Source organism: Amblyomma americanum, chromosome 6 (genome assembly GCF_052857255.1).
Source record: "Amblyomma americanum isolate KBUSLIRL-KWMA chromosome 6, ASM5285725v1, whole genome shotgun sequence".
Lineage (NCBI taxonomy): Eukaryota > Metazoa > Arthropoda > Arachnida > Ixodida > Ixodidae > Amblyomma > Amblyomma americanum.
Window position 1 is genome coordinate 137,807,878 of NC_135502.1, and position 15,120 is coordinate 137,822,997.

The 15,120-nt window shown below is 42.6% G+C and overlaps 1 protein-coding gene across 6 annotated transcripts in view; it reads right to left on the reverse strand.

Annotated features, from left to right (window-relative positions):
* LOC144095000 (uncharacterized) overlaps positions 1-15,120 on the reverse strand; it is a 31,111-nt gene that overhangs the window by 2,922 nt on the left and 13,069 nt on the right. For 4 of the 6 annotated variants that reach the window (XM_077628839.1, XM_077628837.1, XM_077628838.1 and 1 more), the window contains one exon: positions 5,525-5,815. In XM_077628839.1, the coding sequence (XP_077484965.1) occupies positions 5,525-5,815 (291 nt within the window). Of the gene's footprint in view, positions 1-5,524; positions 5,816-11,630; positions 12,110-12,239; positions 12,293-15,120 lie in introns of those variants that run through there. The other 2 variants (XR_013306652.1, XM_077628840.1) reach the window with 2 other exon arrangements.

The window sequence follows — 15,120 nt, forward strand, 5'->3', positions numbered from 1 at the left end:
CCTTCGCTTTGCGCACGACCACATATGTTGGCGCCAGAGCCCAAGATCGGGAAAGCCTCTTAGCTATGAGTCGAACCACTCGAGGCTGGCGAAGGACGGGTTGGCAATCGCATGCATCACGACCGCTTTACGGAAGTCATGCCATCATAGTGTTGAGATTGCATTCTCGGAGCAGCTTTCCAAGCCAATGGCACCGGGGTTCCCACTTGCCCATCTCGCGCACCTGTCAGAGTGTGTTTTCATTCGCTCGAGGGAAAGGAACACTACTCGCATAATTTTGACGCAGTTGAGCAGCACAAAAATGCGGCCTCTATACCTTACCTCCACGGCATATCACGCCGTCTCAAAAAAGTCGCAACAAAGTATGATGTTGCTGTTGTCTTGACAGCAAAAAGCGAGGTAGGAGCCCTTTGCGTCGCCCTTCAAACTAGGCTTGATACAACAGCGGCAGATAAAAAATGTTCACCACTTGCAAAAGTAAAATGTTTGTTTTTTTGCGTTCCACTGCCTTGTAGCTGAAAATACTATGGACAGACAGGCAGATGTCTGAATGTGCACCTGGCTGAGAGCACTTTCACTGTAGAGAGAGGAAGGTGAATTCTTACCTGACACTGCACGTTCAATCTCGTGAATGCAATTGGAGGACGACCTGTCTCTTTGCACGCCTGATTTCCGCGGCACATCAGTGGTTTAGGAAAGTGATAAATCTGTCTTGATACAATTGAGGCTTACAAGCCTAAGGACAAGTGCGTGGCTAAACCATCGGTGAACCTTCACTTTAAAGAATTTGTTTTTTTAGATGGTTTACTAGCACGCCAGTGCCTTTCGATTGTTTTTTTCTCTCTCACTGGTTTGGGGTTTTGCGTGCATGCATCTCTTTGCAGGTCTTCTTTTGCTGTTTTCCTTCAATAATATTTCAGTTGTTAGAGCAGCCTCCTCTTGTGCTCATCTCTTCTCCGGTTTTGTGTCTTCCGGCTGGTTTTAAGATATAATACTGAATGCCGGAAGAAAGCCATTTTACAGTCAAGCGCACTTATAATGACAGCAGCTATAGTGAATGTTCAATTATTACAAAAATGAGTGCTTACTTCATTAATTTATTCATGAAATAAATTACACTTCATCACAATAAAGAAGGACCAACTCTTATGGCCAAACTGCATTTACAGCAAACAAGGGGGCACCGTAAACCTGCCCCACTTGGAAAAGCTTGCACTTCCGACCAATGCAGAAATCAGATCAGATTACTTCCCAAACCGCATGACACTGCCACGAAAGGAATGTGACAACCAACAAAAAGCAACAAAAGAGTGAACTGTAGGTAGCAGCCAGTCTCATGCAGACAAGCTACAAGGTGAGGCCAACAATGACGTGGAAGGACAAATTTGGCAGAAGGCCACAACAAGCATATAGTTTATAAGGTTTTCACAACACGCTGAGCCCTTTAAATGGCAAATACTTGCTGCACGGTCCCAGCACTACTGTGTATAGTTCTATGGTTTCAAATGCTTGTTAGCTCTGAGCCCTTGGCCTTGCACTGATTTCTTTATTTATTTTACCCTCAGGACAAAGCATTACAGAGGGGAGTGGGTAATACATAATAACACTGAAAATACAAACAGCAGAGAACAATAAATTATCACAACATAGATAAGTTAGAACAAGTGATCAACACAATATATCATTCAATAGAAGCGGCAACAGCAGACCTAAACAAAACAGGGTCAGGAATTGCGGCAACTGAGGAAGGAAGGTGGTTCCAGTCATATGAAGTGCGAGGAATAAAAGAATCTGAGAATGTTTTAGTTTTGCATATAGAAATGCCTACCTTATGTATGTGATCTGTGCGGCGTGAAATATATGAAGGGAAAGAAGTAACGCGTAGCGAATAGACTCATGATAAATTATTTTGCGAAAAAGGCACAGGCGTGCAATTTTGCGTCGTGATGCAAGTTAAGATAGGCCTAGGGTAGTTTTCACAGCGGTTACGCTGGATGTACGCCGAAAGTCAAGAATATACCGCGCTGATTTGTGTTGTACCATCTCCAGTAGGTCGCTCAAATTCTTAACACCAGGGTCCCAGATTGATGAAGCATATTCTAGTTGTGAACGTACGAGTGTCGTATAGAGTAGAAGTTTAATGTTAGTTGAGGCTGCGTGAAAGTTACGTCTCAGATATTCGAGCATGCGATTAGCTTTGTTAGTGATGTGCTCAATGTGCGCATGCCAGCTAAGGTCAGAGGTAATATGAATTCCGAGGTACTTATATCTTGTAACTGGATCAAGCAACACATCATTAAGAGTATATACGGGCGATTCAGTATTAACGCGAGAAATGAGCATTAGTTTGCACTTTTCAGCATTTAAAGTCATATTCCAAGTTTTACACCATGTTGAGATAGCGATAAGGTCAGACTGAATCATGTGCTTGTCACTATCATTTGTTCTTTCCCGAGAAAGGATGCAGTCATCGGCAAGAAGATGTACAGAAGAAGAAAGGTTACTGGGTAAGTCGTTGATAAATATAAGAAAAAGCAGGGGCCCAAAGACGGTGCCTTGGGGCACACCGGAAAGGACAGGGTGAACGGCGGAATTAACATTGTTAACGGCAACAAATTGCTGACGATGGGTAAGAAAAACTTCGAGCCATTTTAGAATGTTAGTGTCTAATTTCACCATGCGCAGTTTTAGTAACAAAAGATCATGAGAAACCTTCTCAAATGCCTTCCCGAAATCTAGGAAGATGCAGTCGGCGATCGAGCGGTAATCTAAAATTGCGTGGAGTTTGTGCGTGATTAAGAGTAACTTTGTTTCGCATGAATAGGATTTCCTAAAACCGTGCTGAGAAGGATGGAAAAACGAGTTTGATTCAAGGAAAGTGACAATATGTGAAAAGAGTATGTGCTCTAAGATTTTGCATGGGATGCTGGTAATACATATGGGCCGGTAGTTAAAAGGCGAATGTTTATTACCAGATTTATGCACATGAACCACCTTACCTATCTTCCAATCGGCCGGTAGTTCACCGTTTTCCAAAGACTGCTGAAATATTTTAGTTAAGGCATGCGATGAATATATTTTAGTACTTTTCAGGAACTTTGTAGTAATGCAATCAACACCAGCACTGGAGGATATCTTAAGATTATCAATTACTTTAACTATACCGTCAGGATGGATGACGACAGGGTACATTGGGAGGAAGTTATTATGAGACAGTTGAGGGAAATCCGTAGTTTCACCACTTGAAAAAAAGCTCGAAAATACATTATTCAGTACATTTGCACAGGCAGTGTCAGATATAGGTTAGTCGCATGAATTCGTTAGTATTATTCTAGACGTTTCAGAGGGGTTAATGACACTCCAATATTTTCTGGGGTTATTAGCAACATACCCGGTAGAGTGCTATTCCGGTAAATGGCTTTAGCGTTCTTGACCGCAGAATTGTAAGTGTAAGCTGCAGAGCGATAACGGGACCAATTATATTCAGTGCGTGATTCTTTAGCTGAACGGAAAAAGCGTTTCTTACGGTTAGACAAGCGCTTAAGATACGCGTTATACCATGGCGCATGATGCTGATAAGATATTACGCGAGTAGGTATGAAACGGGTGGTGAGATCTAAGATTTTTTTCTTGAATAAGAGCCAGTTTGCGTTCACCGATCGCGAGTCGAATTCGTCGAAAAAAGTGGCCAGGAAAGAACCTAGTTCATTATTAACATTGTTGAAATCAGCGCGATGATACATGCGTATTATTTTAGTGTGACTAGCCGACTTTTGTATGGGAATGATGACAGAAAAATTGAGCAAAGAATGGTCAATTAACTGGGGCGTGTAGGTTATTTCTGAGCACAGTTCTTGGCATGTTGTTAGTACGAGGTCTAATGTACTTGTTGTAAATTCAGTCATTCTTGTAGGCTGAGTAACAATTTGGGTAAGATTAAACAGTGAGCATAAATTAGTGAATTCCTTGCATAGTGTCGAAGAGAATAGTTGCACAGAGGACCATCGATGCCCGGAAAGTTAAAATCACCCAATAGAAAGATCGATGACGAAAGGTAACGCGTTACTATAACGTTAATAGTACCATGAAGCTCTGCAACAAAAGTAGGAGATGCATTATGCGGTCGATAGCATGTGCCTAGAATTATTCTCTGGTATCCGAGTTGAAGAGATACCCATATAATTTCGATGCTTGATGTTATGTGAATAGAACATGACTATTTTTTTACTGAATGCTATTAGTACGCCACCACCTTGCCGATCTTTCCTGTCACAACGATAGAAGCGGAAATGATTTGGTGAATCGAATATTTCAGAATCACGTATGAATTCATGCAGCCAAGTTTCAGTTAGGACGACGATGTCAGCGGAGCACGCACTTATGGCAGAGGAGAGTTCTGTACGTCTTTTGATGACACTTCGGATATTAGTAAATAAAACTGTTGCTTGAGCTGCGCTTACATAACGATCACTGCCCCTCGGTAACCGTTAGGCAGATTTACAAGTGCTAGATGCAGCGGACAGAGACGAAGGCGCGTGCTTGGCTATCGGCTTGGCGCGTTTTGCGGTAATCTGAAATGTTTTATCGTTTACACGGTCATACATGTAGGATCTGTCATTCACGACCAACTTATTGTATTTTAGTTTAAAAGATGGATAGCCGGGCAGTGATTTGGCGAAGCCAATCAGTTTTTTGCGGACTTGGCGTGTAGCATACGAATAATCTTCTGTCACTTGAACGTCTTCTTTTAAGTCTTTTTTACACTTCAGAATTTTTTCTCTGGTTTTGAAGTTGTTGATCTTCACAATCACCGGACGGCATCCAGAATCAGAGTACCGCCCTAATCGATGGGCCCTATCTATGTCATTTGGCGAGAGTTCGGGATCAACATATTTTGAGAGGACGTTTAAAAGTTTTTTTTTCCGTTTCATTCTATGTTTCATGGTCATTCTCATCGGCGATACCATGAAAAACTAGATTACTTCTACGACTCTGGTCTTCTATTTCATGAATTCTTGCCTGCAGCAGTTTATTTTGTTTGCGAATATCAAGAGCATTGCATTCGAAATCCTGTGTTACTTCGTCAATTGCTTGAAGTGAGTGTTCAAATGTCGTAAGCCTGGAATTCATACTGGCGAGGGTTGAATTAATACTTTGCTGTCCGCTCCGTATTTCTTCCATAGTTTTTCCTTATATCTTCGTTACTGGCTGAAAGCGCGATTGACTGTGCCTGCAATTCCTTCAGGATACGAAGTATTTCCATGTTTTGCTCTGATTGTGTTAATACGACATTAGCGGCAGGGTTACTCTCCTCGATCGATGTGTCTGCGCTCCAATCACCGCTGATTATTTTAGTGCGCGTGTGAAAAGGACCTGGATTTTCTTCCACATCTCCCGACAATAGCAAAAGAAGGCAGCTATTGAACCATTCAGTCAACACGCTCAAAAACACCCGTGGGCACGGGAGCAGCAGTAAGCATCGATTGTCACTTTTCTTCGCATATAAATGAATGTAGATACGCACCTGCATGACAAACAAAGGCGGCCTTTTAGCCATTGTCGCTGCAACGCTGCTCTCGTGCCCACTGAAGCGGTCCCACGGACACCAGCGCTTAAATACTGGTGTTGAACTTGCTGTCGATGACCATGGCGCAGCCTTGGAGTGATAAGGACTGCTCGCAATTCTTGAGGGCGCCGCCTGATGAACGAACGGAGGCACATGATAGGAAACAAACTGCGTCACTTGGTGCAGAGAAGCACTGTCACGGGCAGGATAACAGATGTAGATGCTGTGCGCTACAAGTGGAAGCAGCACCTGCATTCCAAACAAAGGCGGCATTTTAGCCATTGTCGCTGCAACGCTGCTCTCGTGCCCACTGAAGCGGTCCCACGGACACCAGCGCTTAAATGTTGGCGTTGAACTTGCTGTCGATGACCGAGCCGCAGCGTTGGAGTGATAAGGACTGATAAGGACTAATGCAAAAAACCTTGGATAGGGCAACCAGAGCGTCGAGCTTTAAGCCATAGGCATTCAGAAGCTCAGTGGTCGTGTGGGAGAACTTTTGGCAGGGTGACACAGTAACAAATGCTGCTTTAGTTACTTTCACTCTATTGCAAAAAAACTCGCACAGCAGAGGCCTGTCCTCCATTTTGCATTGCAGAAACAATCTCTGAAATTCAAAGCACGCATACTAAATGCACACCTACCTTCCAATGCAGCTTCATAATAATGCGTTTAATAATGGCACTGAAGTACCAGTCAGTACATGTAGTTGTCAATTTATCCAAAAAGTATAAGAAAACTATAAAGAAAGAACAAAGAAAAAGATTAAAACGGAAATAAAATTACGAGAATTGTTTAACAAATTTGAGTAGAAATATGTTACATCCAATACACTCCAGCAGCTCTTAGCTTTGTGCACCTTATAACCACATTTTCTTACAGGCACATTTGCAAAGAAATTGGGTTGAACCTGATCTTTAAGAATCTTTTTGGGGTACAACAGTAGGAAGAAACCAGGTTTTATCCAAAAACGAAGGGCCCTACACATTGCATCACAAGCCCAGATGGTGCACTTGAGTCGCCTCTTCCATAAGTCTCCAATTTTCTATTCCTCCACAAGCTGCGTGTTCCCTGTCTGCTACTAGTCAAGTATCAGTATTCTACCTGGCTCAGGGCCTCCCACTGCTTTTTTCACTCTTAGAATCCTGCAGCCCTAGCAGATCATCAGCACTATAATTATTTATTTAAATTTCTGCAGCACCACGAAGGCATAACTGCAGGGGCAATACATACGTACACAATCAATTCTATAGCGTGTGCCAACCTTTTGTACAGGATGGGAAAGAATCTATGGCAGATGATAAAAAAGATCGTCAATAAGCGCATTCACATAAGTCAATTGCTCAGGGAAGGACAAGAAGAGGAAAAACAGAAAAACAGCAGCTGAGCATGCGCGCACATCACAATTCCGATAACAGTGCTCGGAACTTTGCCTCGGACTGACATTAAACGACACTTTTAGGCAGCTTACAACATTGATTGATGGCATGCGGAAAGAAAAACAGTTTGAACACATTAGTACGGCACTTTATCTCAAGTATTTTTCAATCGTGATTGTGCTTTCTGGATACAAAATTAGGTGGTAGCAGATAGGTTTGGGGTTAATAGTAGTGTTCTTGAAATAAATGCGGTAAAAGAATTCTAAATTTATTCGTAAACGGCGCTTCTCCAGAGTCCCAGCTGTGATTCTGCTTGACACTGTTACTTCGGCAATTGAAAATATATCTTTTGGTGACAAACCACGCTGCACAATTTTGAACGCGTTCCAGCATATCACAATAGGATCTGACGAGGGGGTCCTAGACTTCATCGGCATACTTTATAATTGGTCTGATGTTAGTGAAGTATAAAAGTGTCTTAACCTTCTGAGAAGCATCCCAAAAATACCCTTTCAGAAAAGTTAGCATTCTTGATGCCTTTGTCAAAATATATTGTCGGCTTTCTCCACCACTATTCTCGTTTTAGCACTGCACTCTCCACACCAAATCTGCTGGATATTGTACTATCAACACATCGTGTGGCGTGCAAATGGCTTGTATTGTGACGAAATGTTGTTTATATAACCTAGCCAACTTTTCATACCACAACTACAGCGGCAGCCAGAAATCATTTTTTCGAGCAGCACATTGTCCTTCAATTTTGCAGCGGTGAACTGTGGAGCATTTTGTTTCAAACATGCTTGTGAAGGGAAGACTGTTTATGTTGCATGACAAGAAAAGAATGACACGGATGCTGAAGTTTGCAAGAATGCCCTGTTAACACTACAAACACTACCACCCTTGCTTTATCTTTGCCAGCTAAAAAACTTATTTGAGCACAGTGTACTAAGCCAAACTTCAGTACATGAATGTCTCACTATACTAGGCATATCTGATTGCAGTGAAGATCTGCAGTGTATTCCAATGAGTCAGTGCATCACAGCGAAGGCTATGACAACAAATGCAAGTTTATGAGCTTCACAAGCGCATGAGCTTGCCCAATCTATTTATGCATGTAACTTAGAAATTTACCTTTCAAAGATGTTTACCGCTGCAGGTCACAGCACTTCTGTGCCACGTAGCCCATTACAAAAGAAGTCTGCATAGATAGCGTAATATGTAATGTTAGTATAGTTCAATATAAAAATGACTATCCTTGAATATAGAACTTACTATCCAGGCCATAGCTCTTGGATCTAAGCTTCACATATTTCTGCATAATACATCTAACAAAGCAATAGAGCGAGAGGGTTTTTCTAATGGAATGAAAAACCGAATATTTAGCAGGCATTCAAAACCACTGACCTGCTGCTCAGGGAGGAAGGGAATAAGAGAGGCAAAGATGAAGGAAAAGAGGTGCAGAAAATGGTTAATGTTTATAAAATAATTATACATTTACAGAAATATTCAGAAATGAAGTAGCCAATAATTTTGTTTGGTTTTATGAGGTTTAACACCACAAAACGGCGCAGGCTATGTTAGATAATAGGGAATTGAATAAACCTTTAAGTGTGCTAACATCACAGTTCTTGCACCTCTAGTATTTCGTCTACATCAAAATGCGACCACTGCAGCAGGAATTGAACCTGCATCTTTCGGGTCAGCAGCTGAGTACCATAACCAAGGCTCCCATTCGGGGTGACATGCTTAGTTTAGTTTATCTGGGTTTACCATCCCTTAGTGACTCAGTGCATGAGGGATGTTGTAGTGAAGGGGTGAAGTGCAACAAAGTGGTGACTAACAGGCTTTACAAAGTTCACTACACAGAGAGTAAGCATTGATGACATTTTATAGTTTGTATAGTCTACCAATGCCATACATTTGCACAGATCATTCATTACAAGTACATGCGGCCTATGTCAGGCTCAGAGATCTAAAGCACAAAGCAATATGGTCATAAAATGAAGGCAAGAGCAGAGTTTCTTGCTGCCAGCAACCACTCCACTACCCAAAAGGACGGTCGGTTTTTAAAAATGCATGACCTGCCTATGGCTGGCTGTTCACGATTTCAGCTTAGATTTTGTTTTGCATTTATTGCAAACTCACGCAGCTCTCTCCTCCCTATCTTAGTATTAACCTTGTGATTTTTCTTTCAGTGGTTAACTGCGCTGTTCTCAATTTTAAACTTCTTAGTGTACCACTTTTATGCCCGAGAGATTTGTAGCAGCAAGGCAGTTTAAAACTCTTTTTGGACATACTGCAAGGTACTGTTCGTAACTTGTGCGTGCATGCCAAAAGCCTTAAGCCCCAATTTACTCGCAACCATTTTCTGAAATGCTCTGCATTTGTGGACGCTCTGGCTTAGATGTGCGGATGACCAGGCCTAGATGTAGTCTGCTACCACTTCCACTAACTCACCGCCTTTCGTAAAATGTTCTCTTTTCATATTGTTTAGTATTTTAGGTCTCTTCATTTGCGCACTCAGCATTTACATCGTCAGTCATGAACTACAATTCCTCATCACTGACACTACACCAATAACATCACGAAATCAGAAGTAACTAAGCCGTTCTCCACAATTCTGCGTTTCCAAAACCAATCCATTGTTAGACGGAGAAGGTCATCTCATTTTGCATTGTCACATCTCATTCACTCTATGTGTTGTTATACACAGTAAGCAACCATTGATTTCAGGTCACTACTGCCAAAACAACACTTACGGCAATCTTCATACGCTAGGACTTAAGAATTCGCTTTCTACAATCATCATCACACAAACGCACTCACTAGGCTTTTTCGCCACAGAAGGAGGCTGGCGCTGTGCTGTGCTGTTTATTTCTCGTCAGCGTTCATATATGAACACGTTCAAAGCATTTCTCTAATGTTTCCGCTCGACATACTCACAATGACGAGAGAGGATACTCAGTTTGTTGTACCGTTGGTGACAAGTTTTCGCTCGTCAGCTTTCTGCCAAGGCATGGCTTGGCGACTGTCAGGGTCTCGTCGGCATCGCTCGTTATGAAGCCTTTCACACTACTGAACACCTGGCCGTCGTTAGTGCTGCTGTACTCATTCTAGAGTGAGCGCAGAGGTTTTATGTGCGTGATCGACCGGTGCTATGCCAACAAATTCTGCTAGCTAGTCCACAGGACCCCATCAGAATCACTAGCAAGCCGTGACTCTTGAGAGACGATACCAACGACGTTCCAATACTTGAGGCTGCGCCCCTTGTTTTCACTTAACGCGGATGAAAGGTTGAAGTCACTCCTAGGTAGGGCAATATTATGTTGCACTCAGTACTTATGATTGAAACTTGCTAGAATGTGCCTGTTTGCGACCAGTAAAAAATCAATATTATTATTGTTTAAAATTCTGTGACCCTCCCATCTAAACAGCAAGAGCTCAGCTGCTTATGCAAGAAACAGGAAGAGAGATATCTTGAATATTCGAACAAAGAGAAAGTGCAATGCTTGTGCAATGCAGAGAAGATATAAGCAATACAACACTAAACACTGGCAGGGTTCCTAGAGTACGTGATTGCATGAATGGATGGCAATCAGGTGGTCAAATGTTATTAGGAAACTTGAGGAAAATGGTGGTAGCAGGTGGCACAGGATACAGTTACCTAAGATCAACTGGAGAACCATTGTTCTGCACTAATTTTAACTACAGATTCACACGACCGACAAAACCACCAGCTCCAGGAGCGGGCTGCGCATCATGAGACACAATGCCAATCACCATTGCAAATGGCACGAGCACCGCGGACTTCCCATGTGGAAAAGAAGACATATTTTCGCTATCAACTATGAGCGGCAGTCAGCCGTGCTTTTAAGAGCAAAACTCTAAAGTACGGAAACATTGGCACTTTTTGTTTCACTGACATGATGGTCCTCGTTAGAATGCAAGTCCTATGTTTGTTTCGCACCAAATGTATTAATTGCGAGGTATGTTTAACTAAAGAGAGGGCATCTGACAAGGGCTGCAGCCCTCCGCTATGGCAGCTCTTTTTTAATTCTCTTCTATATCTCTCCTTTACATCAAGGTTCAAGAGTCCACCAACATGTGAGACAGTTATTGTTACACTTCCTTCAATTTTCCTTCAACTAATTTTACATTTTCTAAGATGCAGTTTTAAGAAGGTAGAGGTACAAACTGTGCAGTATAACCATATTCCATGGCAATAAACCAGCATTAAATTTGTGCTGACAGCAGCTTTCCCAGTGCATTGCAAGGATTCTATGCCATACAAGGATTGATGTCATCGTGTAATGTTACATTACTGACTGACATTTTGATCTCAGAATCATAAACACCGGTAAACGATTATTGTAGAGCACAATGTTTTTACAGGAATAAGTGAACATATAGGGCCTTTTCGAGGACACATGTACAGAACAGGCAACAGTTGTGCAAAGTCAAAGCACCTAAAGTATGCTCAACTCCTTTATGTTAACAGCAGCTAAGTCAAGAGCTACCTGAGCGACTATTTTTGTACAAGTCTACAGTTCCTGTAAATATAAGCTGAGGTACTGCTGTGAAGTGCATGTAGAGTTTGCATGCATTCCTAAACCTAGCTGTAAGGCTAATTTGAAAATATTTTTCTAAATATGCAGGCAAGATATGCATCACTGAAAAAGAATAACTACCATGAAGAGCTCAGTATGGATCAGAGAGCCGAAAGCAGGAATCACGCATGACCCAATAGATGCTGGGTGCTGGCAACTGCAAATAAATACATCTAGAGCAACAGCTGTCAGTGGCTGTTAGCAATGTCATGAATGACAAGAGGGGAAATTGTCTACTGCTTTAGAAACTAAAATTAGACGTCATATAATTAAATAACAAACCGATGAGCTAGCCGATGACAAAAGAAATGAAAAGATTTTATGTTATGCACCCACATACATTCTTTGAGGAGAGTCAGGTTGACTGTCATAACCGAACAGAAAGATGAGCCAGAAGATATACTGCACAACAATTTGAATATCGGATGCACAGGTTTTCATTATTTCCCATCATGGTGCCTTGTACCAATGTCTAGGTATTAAATTGGACGTTGCGACCACTCTGCCTGGGATAAAAGAGAAGAGAAATAGAAAAACGCATGCCTTCACTAGCAAGAAGCCTGATATCCCATATCACAGCTTAGCATCTTAATAATATTGGTGGCGCATTTAACAAATCTGCATACAATTGAAAACTACACAAATTTGTCGACTGGCAATGCAAGCAAGGGGAAGAGAAACAAAAAATACCAAAGAACACTGGTGAGCGCAGTGTAGGGAGGTCTGTGGGCAGGATCCGGGGCCTGGGAAAAGTTCCGAGCTCAGAGAATTGCCGGCAGCACAGCAGATGGCACGCAACCAAAAATAAATATCAAAGTGGAAATAAGTAACAAAAAACTATCGACAATGGCGAACGACTTGTATGCAGGCCGCACAAACGAGGGATATGGCAGAAAGCTAGAAAACCTAAATAAGTGTGCAGTTGCATCCACGACAGCTCGCAGGGCTCAGAAGGAGAGGAAGCATCGACGCTTACAGCACAGGAGTGAAGAAAGATTTATCTAACGTTGACATAACACTGCCTCAAATCTTGTTCCGTTAGGGAAGCACAGACAAGGATAGTAATGACATGGCGAAGAATATGCACCAGCTGTCCAGATGCGATCACTGTCTCAGGTGCAAGCACTATTCCGATAAGTACCAACCCTGAGCAAAATATTACGCTGTCTGGTCGCAGCTGGCCTTGAGCGAGTGCTCCGTCGTGCAGCAATTCTTGTTGATTGTCTTGTACGCAGTGCAAATCTATGCTTTCGCGCTGAGTGTCGCAGCGCTAGAAAGCGACAGTTTAACTCTGTGTGATATCTGGTCCCATTTTTATTTACGACGGCACAAGAGCCCTAAACGCACATAAAGACAATGAGAACAACACTTGTCTTGCAGGATGTAGGCCCTGCGGCAACCGTATGCACACTGCCTCCACTCACATCCCTATATAGCCACATACAAATATCGCGTGTGAATACCGATCAGTTGCAAAGAAACGCTGAGCAGGACTCACCGGTTATGCGATTCACCCAGGCTTATTAAAACCGCGCAGGGGTCTTCGTTGCCTTTCCAGATGAAAAGACTTCGCAGCACTACCTTTCTTCATGGCTTACCCGTTGAAACCCGCTAATGTTAACAGGGCGTAATTCTTGTCGTTGGCCTCCAAAACACATTCCTGGTCACCTTGCTATTGAATGAGTTCTTCACACGTGTCCGCCGTACAAGCACTCAAGAAATGCTTCAAAGAGGCAAATAATACATAACGAGACGCGTCGCTTGCGCGGTCATGGCGCCGACGGCTGCGCTTTCGCGTCATTGAGAAACTGTAACCCGCCAATAATTTTTTTTTTAAACCACGAATATTTAAATTTTGTTCGCAACAAAGACGCCATATTTTTTGAAATTTATTTCTGCTATATTTATGATTATCAAAGCACTTTCAGTTACTTTTTCTGGCATGTCGTTTGTAGAAGCTGCGATCCTGTGATCCCCTGATGTGTTAACAGACGACGGATGAGCCCAATGTGCTAGGAGACGATGCTGTTGACGGAATGCAATTTCGTTTGTTGCCAGATAAAATTACTAAGTTGCCAAAGCAGAAACCAGGTGGTTCAGTCCAAAGCAGAAACAAGATGGTCTCCCATCAAAATTTAAAATGGAAAGCTGCTCCTGCAGGCACCTTTCCCTCACTGCATGCCATATGTAATGGGTTACAACCCCATATCTATTCGAGTCGATACGCTGTAATGCACTACAGAGTGAGTAGACATTGCTTCGTCCCACCAAAAACAAGTTTTCATCATTAGTAGAGTCAAACATTGTGCGATACATCTCTAAGCACAGTGGTGCAGAAAGTCCAAGATCACTGTTGTCAGGCTTAAAATGTGCTAAATGCATGAAACATTTTTATAGGATACTAACGCCTTCTAGTGTTATAATTTCTAAGATGTACCTGACTGCAGCTAGTCTGTCAGTGAGAGCAGCATGACATCTGGCCGTGGTCGTCAATGGAGATATTCGTACAATTTACGATTACGAGTGCAGCTCGAGGTTGGTGGTTAAAAAGATAAGGCACCTGCTCTTTGGTTGAACAGCGGTGGCGTCACTACACAAACCAAATTATTGGCTTTGTTTATTGGGTCTCAATGTCCAAAAGTGAGGTTGCATAATTTTAAGTTTGGTTTGGTTTGGTTTATGGGGGTTTAACGTCCCAAAGCGACTCAGGCTATGAGAGACGCCGTAGTGAACGGCTCCGGAAATTTCGACCACCAGGGGTTCTTTAACGTGCACTGACATCGCACAGTACACGGGCCTCTAGAATTTCGCCTACATCGAAATTCGACCGCCGCGGCCGGGATCGAACCCGCGTCTTTCGGGCCAGCTGCCGAGCACCATAACCACTCAGCCACCGCGGCGGCTTTGTATAATTTTAAGTAAGCTGCTCCTGTTTGCTTACGTAAAAGCACACAGTACAGATGCAAAACTTCCTTTCCTGAAAGCATGCATACTTTCAGGCTCTTTTCACTAAACTTTCCCAAGAAGAACTGCTTAGTATTTCTTGCATAGGTTACAGCTAAACCTCAATATATAGAACCTGAATATACCGAAGTTCACTGCGCAACAAAGTTTAATTTTAGTTATTAGTTTCCACTGAAATCCATGTATTTTTTCTCTCGATTTAACGAAGCAGTTTTATGCCAAAAAAAAAATTGGGCAAATTTCATCACTTTGTAAACTTAAAAATGTAATTTTTCTTAAAACGTGAAGGTTACTACTGCTACCATCGAAGAAGCATTGGCAGCAGCAGCAACCTACAAGTGCCACAAAATGCGAACACTCCTGAGCTGTCGAGCGCCCTAAACAACGAAGCCTGCCGCGGTGGCTCAGTGGTTAAGACGCTCCACTGCTGGTACCAAGGACATTGCGGCTGCATTTCGGTAGAGCCAAAACAAGGCGCCAATGTACTGTGTGACGTCAGTGCATGTTCAAGAGCCCCCCAGGTGGTGGTAATTTCCACAGCCCTCCGCTACGGCATCTTTCGTATCCGATGTCACTTTGGGACATTAAACCCCTCAAACCAAACAGC